Raw genomic sequence first — 21,399 nt, 5'->3', positions numbered from 1 at the left:
TCCTTCGTGTTTCTCTGCAGGCACTGAAATTCATCTTTTAGACTTTTTAATAGTGTTTCTATCCACTAAGGTAATCAGTGCACTTCAAAAATGCCACAGTGAGTGGTATAATTATATTTCCAGAGAGTTTAATAGGCTCAATATGCAGCTGGAGTGCTCTGATGCTCACAGGCTTTGCGAAACAAAATAGAAATGTAGGTCCGGTTCAAACCAAATATAGACATGAGCTGTGACTATTATGATTAAGATCTAAATTTGGTTTGGACTATGCTCACATTTCTGATGGATAATTTTTTATGGCAGCGAGTATTGTAATACAGTGAACAAGTATAACCATAAAAACAATCTCTGCACATTATGGATTGAATCTGATAGATCGCGCATCTGTAGATCACTCCAGGTCAACAGATGAGTTCAGGCAGACAGTTTAATGACCTTCTCTCTAGTCTCCCAAAAAGCTTGCGCTAAAAGGCTTTAGCTTGTGTGGAGAGTGAATGCTAGGTTTGGCACCTCAAACAGACAGATTCAGTAGCTGAAATTGTTGCAGTTTATTGGATTACAGGGATGAGATGAGTCTGTGTGATGTGGACTTCAAGGGAATGAACTTGTCCTCATGGCTGTTTAGAGCATGACTCAGAGGGCCTTCAGTCTCTTGGTAAGGACTTTTTCATGGTTGAGCGGATTGAGGATGGTGTTGGTGGTGCTGCTTAAAGAGGTAGCATGAGTGGATACTCACTTTCCCTCATGGATCCCAGTGGGTTTTGCTGTCCTCTTACCACTTTATGAAGATGAGACAGGAGCTGAAGAAAAACTATAATGGTATTTGTTGTTTTGCAGATGGGGCTGAGAAACATGGAGTACAAAACAATACCAGGAGTCACCTACTGTATACATTGACAAACCCTTTTACTCAAAGTGACTTAAAACATCTATTTAAAGTGACTTCGGCTAGTTATCCCCATTGACTTAAGCTATTTATTCAAAATTACTTAAACTATTTATCCAATGTGATGTAAACAATTTATTCAAAGTGATATAAGCCAATTCCTACCAAGTGTATAAATCCACAGCCATCATTTGACCTCATCAGTCTTGCTCCATGTTTTAAATTTTCATCCTGATTTATCCTGGTCAGGGTCAAGGTGGATCTGAAGCCTTTCCTGGGAATACTGGGTGCAAGGTGGGGCCATGCCCTGAACGGGATGTCCGTCTATTACAGCGCACCATGCACACACACATTAACACACTCATTCACATCTAGGGACAATTTAGTGTAGTCAGTCAACTACATGTACATGGACACAGGGAGAACATGCACAGAAACTCCACACAGACAGTAATTCAAGCTCAGGATCGAACAATGAGGCAAGGGTATCTATCTACCATGTCACCATGCTGCCTCCATTTTGTACTTTTTGTATTATGCACTATTTTATCTATTTTATCACTTGCACATGTGAGTAAAGTGAAAACTCTGTAGAGATCCATTGAATTTTAGGCTACAAGTAAGACCAGAGCCAGTCTAAAATTTGAGTTGAGCATTTGAGAGTTAAGAGTTTTGTTCATGGGTTCACCTGTGGTTCTCTTACTGTCATTGGGATTTGAACTCACAACCTTCTGCTCTCTTGCATGGAACCGTAGTCATTAATGTACAGTTGTCCCCAGTTATAAATGGGTATTACAGATGGGTCCATAAGTATTTGGACAGTGATACAATTTTTGTAATGTTGCCTCTGTACACCAGTACAACGGATTTGAAATGAAGCAATCAAAATAGGATTGAAGTGTAGACTTTCAGCTTTAATTCAAGGGATTTAACAAAAATATTGCATGAACTATTGAATATTCCATTTTCACAGGCTCAAAAGTAATTGGACAATTGACTGAGAAGCATTTTCATGCCCAGGTGTGGTCTGTTTTGTCATTATTTCATGACAAGTGAAGGAGATGAAAGGTCTGGAGTTGATTCCAAGTGTTGAATTTGTATTTGGTAGCTGTTCATGGGAACTCTCAATATGTGGTCCAAAGAGGTGTCGATGCAACTGAAGGAGGCCATCATTAGGCTGAGAAAAACAAAACAGACCTATCAGAGAGATAGCAGGAACTTTAGGAGTGGCCAAATCAACAATGTAGTACATTCTTAAAAGAAGGAATGCTCTGGCGAACTCAGCAACACCAAAAGGGTTGGATGACCATGGAAGACAACTAAAGTGGATGAAAGTAGAATTCTTTCCTTGTTGAAGACACCTATCAACATCTATCCAAGTCAAGAACACTCTGGAAGAGGTAGGGGTATCATTGACAAAGACTATAATCAAGACACACTTTCAGGAATGTAAATACAGAGGGTTTACCTCAAGCTGCAAACCAATGGTAACACTCAGGCACAGCAAGACCAGATTAGACTTTGCTAGAAAACATATAAAAAAAAAAGTTCTGAAACAAGATTCTTTGGACAGAACAAACCAAGATTAACTTGTACCAGAATGATGGGAAGGGAAGAGTATGGAGAAGGAAAGGAAGGGCTCATGATCAAAAGCATACAAGCTCATCTGTCAAACATGGTGGCGGAGGTGTTATGGCTGCCTCACGGAACTGGATCACTGGTGTTTACTGATGATGTGACTGCTGGTAGAAGTAGCAGGATGAATTCTGAAGTGTATAGAGCTATACTTTCTGCTCTGATTCAGTAAAATTCTGCAAAACTGATACTACGGCACTTCACAGTACAGATTTGATAATAACCAAAAACATACAACAGCAACCCAAGAGCTTCTTAAGGCAAAGAAATGGAATGTTCTTAAATGGCTGAGTCAGTCACTTGACCTCAATCCAGTTGAGCATGCTTTTCACTTACTGAAGACAAAACTGAAGGCAGAAAGACCCACAGAAAAGCAGCAAATGAAGGCGGCTGCAGTAAAGACCTGGCAAAGCATTTGATGATGTCCATGGGTTCCAGACTTCCTATCCAAGTATTAAAAATAAGGCTTATATTTATAATTACTGTATGTTAGTTTGTTATTTTTGAGCATGTTAAAATGGAGGGACTATGTAAAAAATATCTAATTCCTAAATGGTTAAGAATTATTTTTGTTAAAATTATGAAAATTGTTTCAAAATAATTATGGACCCAACTGTATATCCAAACCATGCATTAATTTAAGTCTGTAATATGCTGCAGTGTTGCAAGTGCTGATTATTAAATGCATGAATAAAATGTATAGCTGTATTGTTTATTTTCGCATAACCAACAGTATAGTTAAACCAGACTTAGTATTATTAGTACTAATAGTAGCATTTCTGAATACAATAAAATAGAGCTTAGTCTTTCAGTCTTGCTTCATTTTGTGAAAACACAACTGAACATGTGACTACACTTGGCTTGCCTGACTCATCAGTTGGGTACACATTGGTAAAATGGGCTTCTAAATAACACACAGACAATATGATTATTTGTACAAGAGCAGTTGGATGATCCATTTCATTAAAACTTTCTGAAGTGCCATTTCTGTTTACTCCAATGTGTGAGGAAGTGTAAATACAGAAAAGACTTGCTTGCAAACACAAACAAGAATATTGCATAAAACTAAAGTGTTTCAAATTTGTATGTGTACTTTAGGGGTGGAAGAGTGAAATAAAGGAAAGTCTCTTGTAAGTCTTTTCAACTGTGCTGCAAAGCCCATGATAATTTTTTTTAAACACATAGGTTTGTACAGGATAAAGGAACAAAAATGTCATTTCCATCAAGGGCCCCATAAGTAAAGAAGTTCACATATAAAAACAAACGTACACAAAAAAAATAATCCACCTATACAATAGACCTCACTACAGAATAGAAAATAAAATGACTAAATAAGTAGTAAAATTTCTAATGCCATGTGTGAGCTAAATTTTTTTCAGTTTTGCTGGAAGAAGTGGAAGGATTGGGTTTCCACATCTCATATGTGGCAGAGGAGGAGGAAAATGGGAAAGGAAGATGAAAAATGTACAAACAAGAAAAAAGGCCAAATGGAACATGATACTGATAGGTGAAAAGAACATACAAAAACTCAAATAAATATCAGTGTACAGTATACTGTGGTGCAGTACCATGACTCATGATGACAATCTTTGATTCTACCTCAGTCAAGACAGCAGAGCCGCCTTCTCCACATAACAGTCTGCTCTCATGTGATATTAACTGATACGCACTCTAGCAGTCATGCAATAGTGAAATTTCTGTATGCTGACATATTGAAACGCCGATGTGTTATGCAATAAATACTTGTTACTATACATGTACTGAAAAATGTGGCCACTGGTCTGCATATGGAAACATCTTCTATAATGCACAGCAGAATTGAAAAGGCTGAGTGTTTGGGGGAGTGGGAGGTGGTATTTATTATTTCAAATCAAAGTGGCCAACAATTCCAGTTTAAATGAACTGGCCACTAACTAGTTAGAGGTAAACCAGCAACTGCTAACTCACAGTAAAACCTCTACTCTTGGGGGAAATCTACAACATTTTCGACACAAAAGAAAGTGGGTGTTCAAGGGACAAATATAATCCCCTATAGGAATAGGGTAATATTGTATGGGTCATTTGTACACCACTGTGTATTTAATAAAACAGATAATACAGATTTATTACAGTGAAGCAGCACATGCCTTATTTTTTGCGTATTTTTCACTGTCATATCAATTAAGAAGCCTTTAGTTAGTTTCCCTTTTCCCGCATAAATCATGCACTATGAAAACAAATAGCCCATTAATCATAAAATATTGTTGATCATTGCAGACAGATGGCTTAGTTTGTGTGCAGGATGGATAATTACCATGCTGATATATAATTACATGTTAAGTGAATTATAATTTGTTTGATAAATTATATAAATAAAGGTGGTGCAGTTGGCAGCATTGCCTCCTCACAGCGTGAGGGTCCCCGGCTCCATCCAGACCATGGGTTCCTATCTGTGTGGCATTTCTGTACATGTTATCCCTGTATGTGAACTGTCTTTGCTAATTTACCCATAGGTGTTAATTAGTGTGTGCATAGTGTCCTGTGATGGTGTCTCATCCAGGATGTATTCCTGACTCATGCCCAGTTTTCCTGGGACAAGCTCCAGCTCCACCACAACCATGACCAAAATAACGTTGAGCTGAAGATGATCGCATGAATGCATTTCTAGAGCACAATGAAAAACTAGAGCACAATGTAAAAAATCATGCAGATACAGGTCAAGTGCCTCAGGTAATATACACATCAAACATCAGAATGAAGAAAAAGTGTGATCTCCGTGACTCTGATCATGGCATGGTGGTTGGTACCAGATGTGCTGGTTTGAGTATTTTATAAACTGCTGATTTCCTTTGAATTTCACACACAACAGTCTCTAGAGTTTACACAGAATGGTGTGAAAAACAAAAATCATTTGAGTGAGTGACAGTTCTGTGGGTGGAAACATCTTGTTGAGGAAAGAGGTCAGAGGAAAATGGCCAGATTGATTTGAACTGGATATAGTAACTCAAATAAGCACTTTACAATTGTGGTGAACAGAAAAGCATCTCAGCATGCACAAAACATTGAATATTGAGGTGGATGGGCTACAACAGCAGAAGATCACATCAGGTTCAGGTTCATTCATCAGCTGACTCCTGTCAGCCAAGAACAGCAATCTGAGGCTATCATGGGCAAAGGCTCACTTGGTGAGTGTATGTTCAATGAGCTTAACTCAATGAACATACTATTACTAGAAATAACTATTTAATTCCTTTATAATATAGAAAAACAGTTAAACATTTATTCCCAATGTAATGGACAAATCATTTGTAGGTCAAAAGGTGAGCGCATCAGATTGTCCTTCATTTCTTTGAGAAATTTTATGTTCGGTTGCTTAAAAATACAAATTCTGCTCACCCTACATGTTACAAATGATTATCAGCACCTATATTTATAACCATACGATAAATATCAATTATACAGAGAGCAACTATATTCTCGTTAAAAAGAGTATATTGAGCAAATAAAATACAGACTAAAATAAACGTATGAAAATTATTTTTTTTAAAAAGGAAAAGAAAAAAGAAAAAAGGACATAAAACCTAGTCCCAGAGGAAGAAATGGAGCCCTTACAGCCTGCAGCCTTATTTCCTTGACTGTAAAGATACTGAACAGTCAAACAATCAGTACGTTTACATGGACAACAATAATCCGATAATAACCAGATTAAGACGATACTCTGATTAAGAAACTACCATGTAAACAGCTATTTTTCATTACCTTATTCCGACTAAAGTCATACTCGAAGTAAACACAAATCAAGTTAAGACATGTGGAGTATTCCTGTTTTAGTCGCATTATCAACATGTACACACCTTAATCACACTATTAACGTCGCGTGGGAGTTTTCACCGCATTTTCCGACAGGACACGTACACACACAGCAGGTGCTCAACCAGCGGCTAACAAGAGAGTACGGCTGCTTCCGAAACCGCGTACTTACCGACTATATAGTAGGCCACATGCATGTATTTCAGCTACTATATAGTATGCAAGTACGTGGTTTTGGACGCAGCCCACGGCTTCAAGCAGTCGTCTATTTCCACGTATAGCATGACAAATAATTAACTGCACTTGAAGCTTTCGTAAAAATTAAAAATGAAACACCCGAAACTGTATACGGTACCATAACGAAGACCAACTGTATGTTGATACGTGAAATTCTGGAGGGAGTGGCGTGGGGACGTAATGACGTGTGTCGTTATTAATCGATCTATGTTCTATAACATGTTAAACAGGAACATGAAAGGAATATTCTAAAAACGACTCATGTAAACACCTTAATCACAATATTATCTTCAGAATAAGGTCAATAATTAGATTACTGCTGTCCATGTAAAAGTTTACAATGTATTCCGTTAAAATCGTAACACCAACAAATCACGTAACCCCAGAAATAAAGTTGATCAAACATATAGCATCCTTTTGAGAAAGGTGAATATGGACTTTCTAAAAAAAAGTTCCATTCGTTCTAATGTTCTCAGACAGAAAAATCGGATTTCTCTCGATCCACGTAGGTCACTTTGTGTGTACAGTGAAATGTAGTCTGTCCAGAAGGCACTGCAGCAGTCGAATGCGAAGTGCAGAACATTTTCATTTTCACCACAGAATTGTTGTCTTGCATACACACAGAAAGAGAAAAACCCCACAATATCTGTCCTCATTGTTGCATGGCTGAGAAACCATAATGACTTCTTCAGCCAAGCTTTGGCCCATTCCATTATTGCAACGTCTGGAGACGTCTGTAACATGTTTACCACCCAAAACAATTAGACAAATGACACTGGAAAAATGTGAAGGGGGAGGTTGTTTTATCCACAATATTCAGAAGCAGTCATGACATGGCCTGGTCACAGCACACCATATTCCTGCAGAGACTTGATTAGCACTGTGTCTTTCACATCCTTGAACACCATGCGTATGTTGTTGGTGTCAGTGGCACAGGTGAAGTGTGGGTAAATTGTCTTGTTTTCATTCTTCTCGGGGCTCTGCGCCTGCTGCTTGTACATCTCACGGATGAACTCCATGGCTGCTTCAGGGTCCCGTTTCTTGCCTGCAAGTGGAGTCCAATGAAAAAGGGTCAAAGCCATGGAAGTTAGGAGTAAGTTTAATAAAAACAACAAATGGGTTGGAGTTTTGTTAAAGGAAATGTGAATACAATATTCACTTTACTTATGTGTTAATGTAATATCACTGGCTTAACACATTAAATGTAAGAAATATGCAAGATTTCAAGAAACATAATAATATAATTTCAAAGACACTTTAAAATAACTATGATTTGCTTTTTTTTCTGGCTAGATTTTAATGCATAAAGGTTTCTGGCCCAGAAACAGGCGCCACCTCCAGCCAAAACAGAACCGCTCAGCCCAGCCTCATTTCCATTAAAAGCTACCCCACACAGCATGTGTAGTGTCAACAAATGGAGTGAGGTCTTATGATGAGAAGGGGAAAGCACGTCAATGTTTTTACTGCAATTGCAATTCACATCACAGGCAGCAGAGGGCTCTACAACTGACAGACTGCTCTTTTAATGCAAGGCTCTTAGTCAGCTAATGACTGTTGTTCCATTCAGAATTTAAAATGGGCCACAAATCCCATCATGCAAACAGCTGTCATAGGGGAGAGCTGAAAATTCTACCCAGTTCCATCATGAAAACAGTCTGTCAGTCTTCCCGCCTGCTTGCTCATGCAAAAACGCTGGGCATTTCATGGTTGCCATGAGTAACAGACAGAAAGTGAAGGTTTTGCGATACAGAGATATAAAGTGACTCAGAGCACTTTCACAAACACAAGTGAACACAATCTTTGCCAGGGCATTCCTTATCAGCTAAAATAGTATGAACTGTAGGTGTGTGTAATTTTAGCTCGTTGTACCTTGGAACCTGGGGAAGTAGTTCTGCAGGTCGGACATTTTGATCTTCTCAGCTAGGATGTCCATTTTATTGAGAAAGAGGATGATGGAGGAATTGGCGAACCAGGGTGAGTGGATGGTAGTGTAGAAAAGCGTCAGACTCTCCTCCATACGGTTCTGCAATATCCGAGGAATATTAACAACATATTCGAGACATATAATATCAGAGGAAGTGAAAAGAAGAGGGGGAAATTCTTTTTAAAAAAAATGGAGAGAAAGAACAAAAAAGAGGCAGAAAGAAGCACCTCTTAGATCAACAGGACAGATTTGTCATTCAGTATGAATACAATGATCCCATTCGTGCATTGATAGTAATGACATCAGAGCTGCGTATTGGCTGAGATTCAATACTTACTGTATCTGTGTGGGATATATGGCAAAAATACCACACAACATCTTACCAAGTGAAAATGTATCTAGTATTTCCTATTATAAGATTACAGGAAACCAAATAAGATGATTAAACCTAATCTAAGCTTTGCGTATTCTTATTCTTGGGAAGGTAATTTTGCTTCTTTCTAGACATAAATGCTTAAAATGAGCAAAACTGTCTGCCAATAGAACAAGACTATTTCAAGGTTGAAATTAGTTTGAAAAAAGTCTAGAAATAGGCTTAATAACCTTATATTTGGTTTATGGTATAATGTTATAATTGGAAATGCTAGGTACATTTGTATATATTCAAGATATTTTCATTTGCTAAGATGCCATTGCAGTTTAGTGAACTACACTGTACTCCTGCTTTCATCCTTGACAGCTTTAATATGCGTTTTTCCTTTGGAATAGTAAATGAAGTGTACATATTAAGGTACATAAGTATGCCTTAAGGACAACACTAATTCTACAGTCCCTACAGGATTTTGCAGTTGTTTTTTTTGTGAAATTTGCGACCAAAATTGCTTGATTTTGTTGTGGCTTTTTTTTAAAAAAAAAATTGCAATGCAATTTGCGGAGTCTTTTGTGCTTTTTTCCACAGTGGTATTTGTTGGTAAATGAGACCTTTTAGCTGTACTCATGTTCGACGTGTATGAATTCGGCTGAATGCATGTTGTGATGATGTCACTTGATGCGTCTTGGCCCAAATCTGCTAGTAAAACGTGTTAGTCACATAATCTCGCATCAGTTCTGACTGGATAAGAAAGCAAAGAGGGGTCAGTGAAGCACATGGGGTCTGTGATTCTTTTTGTTTTGTTTTGTTATAGTGTAAATTGCAAGCCATTATTCAGTATCAGATCTGTGAATCCATGTTTACCAGTAACGGAGAAAGAAAGAGATTAAATAAGAGGGAGAATGAAAAGGACTGTGCAAAACTCCAAAACTCCTCCACTCACATCTGTGTTGTTCTCCTCCAGGACCTGATCGTACTCGCTAAGCGAAGCCAAGAAGATGAGCGACGTCACATTCTCGAAGCAGTGGATCCATTTCCTCCTCTCTGATTTCTGCCCCCCAACATCCACAATCCTGTGTCAGAGTGTGTGTATGTGTATGTTACAGATTGTACATAGGGAAACAGACAGAAGCAGAAGAATTTTCTACTGTTGTCTTGCCATATGTAGTTTGGCCATATTAGATTACAGGCTGAACCTGAAATAGCTGCCTTCATCCTACACAAACAGTTAATCAGACTGCTAACAATGCTAATGCTTTAGTGCAAAAAAGCTGACAATTTCACATCCAGCAAATTTTTTCCCCTGCTGGCAAACAGCAACACAAATTTAGATCAGAAATACAGCTAATGTCTTGCTACTGAGCGAATGTCTCCTTCACTACCAGCAGGTGCTTTTTTGTAATTTATAAAACTTTGTGTGATCAGTTGCAGCTAAACATTACTACAAATTAATATGGACTATTGCTTAGATGTTGACTGCTACTGCATTTTTTTCAAACTGTAAATTTAACTAGTATGTTGCTAGTTAGTTGATGCGTTTACTAAGCTACTGAACAGCTTGCTTTGCTTATATACAGTTAGACTGCTACTTAAGAGCTTTATTGCAATAAATAAAAGTTGAGAGGTCCCATCAAACCAACTCTTCTTCCCCGGCTAGCAAATAGCAACACACAAATTCACATTGTAAATTTAGCTAATACATTGTTAGTCAGATAGTGCTTCTTTTAATGTTAGCTATCTACACTACTGAACCTGAAACAGCTGCCTTTTGTAATTTAGAAAACTCTGTGTGATCACAGAGCACCGTCTATTACTTGTTGGGAAAGCGAAACATACTGAAATGCTATTTGAACTTATTATTCGTCCCTTTTTTTCTTCTGAGACTAAAATGTCCGACTCTAATAAAGCCTCTTCGTTTTTATGCGCGTACGCTCGTGTACGCGCACAGTCGTATGGATAACCTTTCAAAGTATACTCCATGTGGCATGTACACGTACACAGGCGGTCGATGCATGCACATTACAACAACTTGCACTACCTTTCCTGGCCTACAAGAGTCAGTACAGAGCAGCAAAGCAGGTCTTCTGGTGCGAAGGATGAGAAAGAAGAAGAATCACAACAATACGAAAAACAATGGAGGAGAAAGACATGCTGCTTCACTTGTTGTTACTTGTTGAGGAAGCAGAAATGGGGAAAGAAAAAGATGATCTATGCAACCACTCAACTAGAAAAGAGCTTGCACTCATTTCCGTGTCCTCCATTTTTTTCTTCGACTACCTTGAGAATCAGTGGTCTTGGCTCACTGCTGCCACCTTGTGGAACAACTAGATAGTGCAAAAGAATTAAATGCGCATGTGTGAGCTGTGTGTACAAAGTGGAAAAAGCCAAAAGTCTACTTCACTTTTTATGCGTACACTAGGAACAGCCCACAGTACGTGTGACGCACATTTAATCAACAGCAGAGTACGCGCGCTGCCCGATCTTTTTAACCGAATGTACTTTATACATGCAGGTCACACGTGCGCATTTAATTCTTTTGCACTATTTAGTTGTTCCACAAGGTGGGAGCAGTGACCCAGGGCCGCTGATTCACAAGGTAGTTGAAGAAAAAAAATGGAATAAACTTAAGAGATGGAAACGAGTGCACGTTAGAAAGTACCTGCAGTTGTATAATTCTAGCCTTAAAGAGTATAGGGATTTGTATATTGGTGATAATCGATTGCCCAAACTTCGTGGTGTTGTGACTCTTCTTCGTTGTCATCCTTCACACCAGAAGACCTGCTTTACTGCTCTGTACTGACTCCTGTATGCCAGGAAGGGTAGTGCAAGTTGTGGTAATGCTATGTTGTAAAAGGCTATGTGTACTTGAAAAAAGCCCCCAAGTATACCAAAGGCTAAAATCTGGCGGTGCGCGTACTGTGCTGATGACGAAATTTGTGTGCGCTGTTCTTAGAGTACACGTAAAAAGTGAAGCATACTTTCGGCTTTACTTGTCCTAGAGCTTTAAATCTACGACCACCAAACTCGGGTCAGACCTCCTGACTGTTCTGACTCGTGTTGCTATATCTTTTCGAACTGCTCGGACTTATGGTTTTCCTAAAAATAACGATGAAAAATCCCCAAAACTCCCATTCACTTACACTGAAGGAATGTTCAGAGCCTGGCTCGGAATGTTCAAGATTTCAAACTCCAACTGTCAAAACTCACACACACACAAGCCCATCTTCTCTGTCATTGTACCTGTAACACATACTCTCACTTCATCTCTCTCTTCTAACCTTCTCTCCAGCTATCTATCTAATCAACTCTATAACGATTGGCACTCTATCTATCTTTCAGACTTGCTTTCTCAAGCCAACATCAAAGCTTGTCGTGATGAACTTTACCTATCTAGTTGCTAGTGCAGTCCATTTTCATCACAATGTAATGTACCTAGTTTACTGCTAGTCAGGTAATGTCTCTTTCACTAAGCTAGTGAACCTGAAACAAGTTACCCAGTCTGCTAATTTAATGCTTTAGTGCAAAAAAAAAGCAGCCAGGTCGCCATCAAACCAAACACCCCCACCCCCCTGCTGGCACTCATTAAGATAAATAAATACAGCACAGTCAAATAAGACGAGCAGCACGTTAAGCATCAAATATTAACAATTAAAATGGTTGATGTACATCAGTCAAGACAGTTGCTCTTTTTTGTTTTTCTCAACAGGTTTTGGAATTGATTTGCAAAGTAATGGCTCTGTCTGATCATGTCATCCATTTAAACTGAGGAAATGGGCTAGACAGAGAACATTAATGTCCTTGGACACAATGCCGTGTCAGAGAAACTCTAATGCCGTCGCAAACAATTAGAATAAATCAAGCGTGATAGGTGAACAGTCAGCAGAGCAGACTCTCTGATTCTACTGAACATCATTAGCACCCACGGTACTACAGGTCACACAAATAATTTATCCCCTAGTGAAACTGGTGTTACTGTGTGTTTAATACTATTACCTGAGTGTGATCTTCTCCACTACGAAGGAGTAGTCGTTGATGCCAGTGGTTGGAAAACGCACCCGCAGCACATCCTGAGCAGTGGGGATGTAGTCATGGGCGGCGATGCGCTCCAGGTTCATCATGAAGCTACAAATGGATGGTTATTATAATGTATGAGTGATTTTCAGTACTTATCATGGACTACCCCTGTCCTGGGTATTTTCTAGAGGTCGACCGATTGATTGTTTTTGCAGATTAATCATTATACAGTACGAGAGCGGGCTCTAGAGGCGAAATAAAATCACTGACAAATTTTGTTGTCTTATTTGAATTGTTTTTTGTTTCATTTTGGATGTCTCTGTCATATATCAAGGTGGTAACTCTGGACTTCAGTTCCCATCAGCCACTGCACTGTACTACATGTCACATGACCACCTGCACCTGAATCACGTTTCTGTTAATGAACACACTTATATATAGCCATTGTTTGCACTGCTTCTCTGTCTTTTGTTTGTCTTAGACCACCGTGTTCCATGTTAGCATGTTTATTGATCTTGTTAGTTTATGTTTAGTTTTTGCCACAGTTTATGCCAAGTTGTCTTAGTGTCTTTGTTTTGTTGTTTGTTTGTTAATTAAACTATTTGAATATCTGCGATTGCTTCCGCCTCAACCTTGATACGTGGCAGTCTCTATTTTTTTATTTGTTATTTGGAGTGTTACTTTTTCGTTCAGTTTGGATGTACATCTTTTAGTTTACTAATTTAATTAATTAATTAATTAATTATTTATTAATAGTTAATATATTAATATTTATATATTATTTCATTTTAAATGTTTTAAAAGTATATTTTCATGGTACAATAAGTACTGTTTAATTTTGTAATAAAGTTCAACAATAATTTACATTGAGTTTTATGTTTTCATTCAGTATCAATCGGTTTATTAATCCGTTATCAGCAGGTACTGCCCAACTTAGTTATTGGTATTGGTAAAATCCACTATAGGTCGACCTCTACTATTTAAATTTTTACTTCTTAAAGTCTGAACTGGTGTGTTGGGAACAGTGAAAATCAGGGCCAGCTCCCATATTAGATGGGAGAGCTATGATCTAATATCTATCAATAGCTCTGCAATGAAACTGTTAGGGTTTCCCCCAAATATCAAACATGGTAAACAGAAAAACTGTAACTCTTTTGTTCATACAATAAAAGACACTAAGTTCTCGTCTGTCCTTTTGTGTAATCTGTTCTTTGATTGGACAATGTGCGTCTAGTCTATCTACTTTTCATTTCTCCTCTAAATGCATTTTAGGGCAAAATATTATATAGTAAATAATCCACCTAATAATACACCCACAACAGTGTGTCATGTGCACCTTCTCAATCATTGCTGATGACGTGTTACGTATGTGTCAGCAACATGGGCCTGAAAAATATTAGCCTGAATTCACATGAAACCTAGGAGGTCTTTCACGCTGTATAATCACCCAACACGACTGTCGCTGATAGGCCACATGAATCTACAGTATGGGCAGTCTGTAATGTTCTTACAATCATTGGTGGTGCTGTTGCACTTGGTTCCACAAAAGTCCAAAATAATCCAATTTAAGACAACAACAAAAATGAAACCTATAATTGATGTATTTTTACACTTAAATAAGTCCTAGCCCTGCTAGCTTATTTATACCAACTGCCCCTGGCATAAACATTAAAGTGTGCAGGAAATTATCAGGATTGAGAAACACTTATGCAACACTTATGAAGAAATAATGTCAATCACAAAGTCACATCTGATATTAACATTATGTATCATATATATAAAACACGGTTAATTAGACAGACAACACATGGAAGCTGTTTTCTTTAAGGATGTGTATATTGTATTATAATGGTATTGCCAGCTTAGCCTGTGTGCCTTAATTAAATGTTGCCCAAGATTTGTTTGTGTTTCTTATCACAAAAGTGTTCTAAGGACTGAGTGATAGAATGACAGGAGAGCGGGAGAGGGAGAATGAGGAAAGAGAAAAGGAGAGACAGAAAGTGAGAGAAGCAGGAAGCAAGCCAGTGACAGGGAGAGACCTAGCACTTAAATCTAACAGCAAAATGCCTCGCTCTGTCCATTACAGGAAATTAGATGATAATCAGTAATGTAGAGTTTAATTAACTGATAAACAATTCTATTTGAAGCTCACGTATTGGGTTAATGATAAGTAATTGTGTGTGTGCATGTGTGTTTTCAAAATTAAAAACATGTACAAGGAAAAGCATTAACATAATTGGAGGGAAATCCTAAAAACTCATGACTTCCTGTTAATATGTTTTTTTCTATAAAAATATATATTTTTTTAAAGTTGCTGTTTTAATTAGCATCATTAGAGAAATAATAATCCTATCATTCACTGCATATCATGTTCTATAGAGCTCCGCTACCCCTTTCCTAAAATTAAACCAAAACGCATTTAGTTACGTGTGAGGAATGTAAGTCAGGACCCAACGTCAGTTACTGGAGTTTATTTAAGACTGCTGGTGTTCATCATAAGCCCAAAACTAAAGACGTGCACTGAACTGTAACCTTTAGATGTCTGTATTCATTACGCTCATAAAAGAGATGATACCACAAAGGACTCAGCAACAACGTTAAGAGATTATTTATCTTAAATAAAAAAAAAAAGGAAAAAAAAGGGTTGTGTGATACAGCAAAAAGCCTAAAAAATGTGTGCTTTTCTTAGACAGGTAAGAAATGATAGCATTTATAGCTACATATAGAGAGAACGTACTGTAGTTTGTTTTGTAAAAGTAATTGACAAAGATGTTGCGTGATCAGTTGCACCTAAACAACCATTACTTAGAAATTAATTGCTAGTACAATCCACATTCTACATATTGTAGATTTAGCTAATATGTTGCTAGTCAGCTAATGTATGGTTCACTTTGTTAGCTAGCTAAACTAAGAGTTAGCTTAGTCAATGAACTTGTCAGAAGCTGTGATAATATAGATAAGCAGTTAACAAACAGTTTATATTTCTGATATGTTTCTGTAAGTGATTCCTAAAAACCTATTATGGACGAGGTAGCTACGATTTGTTGTCGTACTGTAACTGGGGTGGCTGTTGCTCAGGTGGTAGAGCGGGTTGTCCACTAATCGTAGGGTTGGTGGTTCGATTCCCGGCCCACGTGACTCCACATACCGAAGTGTCCTTGGGCAAGACACTGAACCCCAAGTTGGTCCCGATGGCAAGTTAGTGCCTTGCATGGCAGCTCTGCTACCATGGGTGTGTGTGTGAATGGGTGAATGGGTGAATGAGACACAGTATAAAGTGCTTTGGATAAAAGCGCTATATAAGTGTGGCATTTACCATTTAACTAACTAAAAGTAATGACATCATTTAAACTACACAATTTTGCCTTTGTATACACAATTTTTCTGATCATAGCATGCAAATGATAGGTGAAAATTTTTGGCAACATCGTTGTTCGCTATGCATTGATCAAAATATGATCTAGCACTTATGTAGAATAACATGCATCTAAAATAACTATGTGACTAAAATAAAAACTCTGGTTACTCTGCTTGCACACAAATGTTGGATGCAAAAGAGCAATATAAAATCTGATACTGAATTTTACGCTGTGTATGACTGAACATTTGAAACTCAAAATGAAGTACACATATAATCAACTTCTACAATGCATTTAAAATGCATGCAAATTTCTAATGGCATCTCTATAGTGCACTGAAGATGACAAACTGCTTCTGTGATGCTCTGTGGCATGATCTCCAGTGTGGTTCTCCATTTCACTACCAGCTATGTGGCACCATCTGGTGGAAATATGTGGCTCTGTATATTTTGCGTAATCAAAACAAAAATGTGTTGAATTAAATTACATTTTATATTCCTTTAATGTATCTGATGTGTCCTAATGAAACTGTCTTGAGATAACAGACACTGGGTGATTATTATCATTACCTTCCTCTATTAAATAATAATCATTCAAGTACATGGATAAGGAACTGCATTACTCAATCTGTCTGCAGCTCAAATGAGCCTACATGAGCCAGCTAATATCTACTGAGCTGTATTTCTAGTGCTACTGTACAGGAATGACACTGCTGAGTTTGAATGTTATCCTACAATGAAATTAACAGAACTTACTATTCAGTGGAGTCCAATAGTTGGTACTCTCGCCGACGACTGTAGCAGACTTTAAGTCCCGTGTCTGCCCACAAACACTGAATAGCATCCACATAACTTCGCTCCAATTGGGTCACCTGATGGATATTTACAGCTTGAATCCGTCGAGCATATGCCTATAAATATTGAGAAAGAAAAATTTACCAATAAAGGAGGTGCATATATAAATATACACACACTGCTTGCTTTATCTATATCTGGAATCTGTAATTCATTCATTCATCTTCAGTAACTGCTTTATCTTGGTCAGAGTCACTGTGGATCTGGAGCCTATCCTGTGAATGCTAGGTGTGAGGTGGGACGCCATCGGCAAATACAATGAATCCTGATGTATTTAAAGCAGCCGTAAACTTTCTAAAGAATTTTTTTTATAATTGAACCCTTTTGAGCAGATTAATCTCTGTGTGCAGACTCTCACTGCAGCAGTTTTACTGTATTCCTTTAAAAAACAAGGAGCTGGAGAGCATTTGCTCTCTGGGTGGGAGGGGATGGAATACTCTCACTCTCTCTTGTCACAGAGACACTAGCCAATTGTGAGTGTCTGTGAGCTCACGTATGTGGAAGAGAGCAGATAGTGCTTTCCAGAGTGTATTACACAGCCCTGTGACACACTTGGAGCATGAGCAACAGTTTGAAAAGATGTGACTGGCTGGGTTCAAGCGTCCCAGAGGAAGAACGTGTTATCCTTCGCCCACCCTGCTTGGCAGCTGTCATATGATGTGAGAAAGTTGGTAGGTAGTTGGGAATTGCAAATGCAGCCCAGGCAAATTCAGCTTACAAGCAAAAGGTGGTAAGCATGTGTGTATGAAGGTGTTTCTAAATTGTATATTCATTCATAGATCTCGAGGGTAAACGTATAGATACTTTTGTCCCTTTTTATTAAAACTACAAAGTCAAGCAATTTATTAACCATTAGAGAACATTTTAAATACACTGTATTATTATAAAATACATTGAAAATTTTAAATCACTTGTCTAAAGAAATCTGCATAAAACTTGAAGCTGACCTGGACTTGTTTGTTAATTTACTTGTGGTAGACCGTGAGATAGTTAGATTCTTTATTATTATTATTATTATTATTATTATTATTATTATTATTATTACTGTTGCATATTAACTTGTACTCCATGTTTCATTATTGTGTTATAAAGTCAACAACTTTCATGGTTACATAGCAAGTCAGAATAAACGGACCACTAAATCTTATTCAAATTATTCTAATCTACAATTGGCAAAAATTCAAGCTTATTTTGAAAGACCGGCTCGTCTAACCTCGTTCTGTTGGTTTGTGTAGGGAATCCTGAGAGCTGACATAGCCACTGTCATGGTCTTAACTGCTGTGAAGATGTTCTGGAAAACCATTTTGGCAAAGGTGCGTCTGTCTTCCTCAGAGTATCCCTTCCCATGGATGATCCTCATCTGCTTGATAAATGTAGTTTTCCCACTCTCTCCCGTGCCTACGAATACGTAAAAAAAATTTTTTTTTAAATGGAAAGAATGAAAACAATAAGTGATCTTCATTTCCATCAGCTGACTGCAGGTCCACAGTGGAATGTTAACTATCCTGTTAGGAATGAGGCAGCTGAACAGTCAAGGTGTTTTAATCACAAGCAGAAAAACTGAAAAATCCTATCGCAGAGCGTGTTGCACAGGGGCAGATTTACACCAAGAATTCGGGGAGTTGAAAAATCAACCCCCCCCGAACTACATTGTGTGGTATTAATCTACTACTTACATAATAACCCTTATTGATGCAAACATGGCTCACATATGTTTTTGAGGAATCACAGCTGCTGAGACGGTCCTCAATTTAATCACTGTTTTTCAATGAGGAAATATTTGCTAATGACACGAGTGAGCAACTTCTATCATATCAAATAAGCCACAGCGTCATGGCATAATGATGGCACCATCAGACCACTTACAAAAACAGACGATCGGTTTCCTATTTTCATCTACTCGTTCACGCTACATACGGATGTGATCAGTTCATAAGAACTGGATGTTTATCATTTAAGGACACTGTTGCCTCATACTTACAAATCCCATGATACCCACACTTCCAGTTTCTTGTGAAATTACATTTGAGTAATTGCTATTAAAATCAATTTATTACTAGTTTGAATGCTAGTAGCAGAATGATAATAATGATGTAATTTCCCTAGTGAGTGACTCAGTCACCTCCAGTGCTGTTTAAATGAAGAAAACTGCTATGTGAATGGGATATTCTGCTTCAAAATTTACGCACGGCCTCATGGCTTACAATTTCAGACACAAACTCTGCATTCTGAGTAACACGTTTAACCTTCATTCCTCATTCCAGCTGTCACCTATAGGCTACATGTAAAATAAATAATTAGCAGTGGATTTCTCCTTACCCAGTAGGAGCACTTTTATTTCTCTGCGCTCTTTTTTCTTCTGTTCAGCGAGAATTCTCTGAATTTCCTTGTCTATAGCGACTGATTTCCGTTCGTCCTCGCTCAGACAGCAGGTGCAGGTTTGGTAGCACCATCTCCAGCAGCCCCCCATCTTCCCTAAAACACACCGGTCAGTTGTGATGCAAAAAAGGAATAATTTGCTAGCGCAGTTTAGTGCACGTCTCTAGTGCTGAGCTAGGGAAGGCTGAAAACCTACAATGTTGAATGATCTCCTTAAACTCCCAGTAGCTGACACTGGGTCCAGACTTACATTCCTCACACCTATAAAATTATATGTCATTTTACAAACCTTTCACCTTTATTGGATAATTCATAATAGATACTGAATAACAATCTTTAGATGGATTAACTGAAACAAATATCAACTCAAGGGTTTAAATGTTTACCCCTTTCAGCGCTCGATTGCATCCAGATTCACTTCATAAACTTTTCTTAAGTAATCATAGTATAAAATGATCTGATTTAGCTAAATAGGCCTATTTCCAGACGTTTGGTTATTCTTACCTATGCATAATTCGGGCTGGCACTTTTTTTTTTTTTCTTGCCACTGTTCAAATATTTTCAGTTTCTCTTCATGATCTTAATGTACTCTTAATATCATCACATTTAGTTTACTAATCATAGCAGAATCGTTGTGTTATTGTCATCTATGCAGCATTGATTTTGATTTTTTGTTTAGTAAATAAGGGTTTCTGGAATTTTCCAAAAAGCTGATCCACAGGCTGCCTGGGTACTGAAACTACCCACAAGTTCAGAGGGTCTAAAAGGGTGTTTAATGAACACCTTCAGTATTGTAGTAAATTCTCTTAGAGTTTATTTGTTGTCAGACAAATAGGCTTATAAACACTACAGGTCTTACCTCTATATTAGAGGCGTTTATTCAACACTAGTGGATTTTGCTCGAGGCAGTTACTGTATATTATGTATGGGCAGTGGACAGTGATTTACCAGGTTTCGATTCGTAAATGTCCTTAAAGGATTTTGAATACTGTGGATAGTTAAGTGTGTAAACGCGCGGTGATTCTGTTGGGTGCCATTTTGATGTGTGAAAGAAAGAGGAGCCTCTGATAAACGATGGTGGACTTTCCCCCAACAAAGGAAGGAAATAGTCTACAAGCACTAGGGTACACATTGTAAATAAACTCATTATAGCTGCTGTAATAGTGAACAAACGAACTGTTGACGTGGTACGACAGACAAAAGTAACAAAATCACTCACCTTCATTCGTTGTCACACCTGTTCCGGGAGCTTACACGGTCTGTGACTCTCGGTGGGAAACACGAGCCATCTTTTGCTCAGGTGAACTGGAGTTGTCCCGAAAACTTTTTGTCTTCATCAAAAAGTCCACAAACGCAGATATTCGTGCGTCCGCATTATTTTCGGTCAGAAGACTAGTATGACTCACGGAAGTGCAGTGTTGGTGAGGAATATGACAGGTATGTGAGCGGCTGCTCCCGATGCGTATCAGAGGAATGCGACTCGAGGGAGTGAGTAAAGGGAGTGAACGAGTGAGCTGCTCTCAGGGCTAGCTACGACTTATACCTAGACTCCAGACGATTCTCACTGAGAACATAGCTGTGTTCAGATACTCTCAGCTTTACTCAGGCCACCGCCTTACTCAGATAAGGCGATGGTAATTGTATTGTGGGCCAAAGGTAGTTCAAGATGTTCTACAGCATTCGGAATGTAAGATGAAATTTGCCCAAATGCAACCAGACAGATCTAATGCTTTTGAGATTAAAGTTTCTGAAAGATTCATATTCATTTGAATGAGTCGTTCTCTCAGAAGTAAGGGTGCCAACCCCCCCCTGTTGTTGGTGTGGTACCATCAAGGGGACATCTTTTTTCCTCTCAGAAATAAGGCTGCCAAAACTTTCTCCCCCTTGTTGCTGCTGTGGTACCATTAAGGGGACATCTTTTTTCCTCTCAGAAAAATCTTTCACTCGAAAAC

At 38.2% G+C, this 21,399-nt stretch overlaps 1 protein-coding gene across 2 annotated transcripts; it reads right to left on the bottom strand.

Annotated features, from left to right (window-relative positions):
• Window positions 1-4,160: 4,160 nt before the first annotated feature.
• On the bottom strand, window positions 4,161-20,952 carry LOC128614278 (guanine nucleotide-binding protein subunit alpha-11-like). Of its 2 annotated transcripts, none has more exons than XM_053635676.1 (8): window positions 20,667-20,952; window positions 19,388-19,538; window positions 18,282-18,466; window positions 16,970-17,124; window positions 12,835-12,963; window positions 9,785-9,914; window positions 8,417-8,570; window positions 4,161-7,592 (listed from the first exon to the last, which is right to left on the bottom strand). In XM_053635676.1, exons 1-8 carry the CDS (start codon window positions 20,670-20,672, stop codon window positions 7,390-7,392), a joined length of 1,113 nt encoding a protein of 370 aa, XP_053491651.1. In that variant the 5' UTR covers window positions 20,673-20,952; the 3' UTR covers window positions 4,161-7,389. The 2 variants fall into 2 exon arrangements, with proteins under 2 accessions (XP_053491651.1, XP_053491652.1); XM_053635677.1 differs by having other exon boundaries at window positions 19,388-19,543; window positions 20,667-20,950.
• Window positions 20,953-21,399: the final 447 nt, after the last annotated feature.

This window comes from Ictalurus furcatus, chromosome 10 (genome assembly GCF_023375685.1).
Source record: "Ictalurus furcatus strain D&B chromosome 10, Billie_1.0, whole genome shotgun sequence".
In the NCBI taxonomy this organism is placed as follows: Eukaryota; Metazoa; Chordata; class Actinopteri; order Siluriformes; family Ictaluridae; genus Ictalurus; species Ictalurus furcatus.
This window is presented reverse-complemented; position numbering and strand designations above follow the sequence as displayed.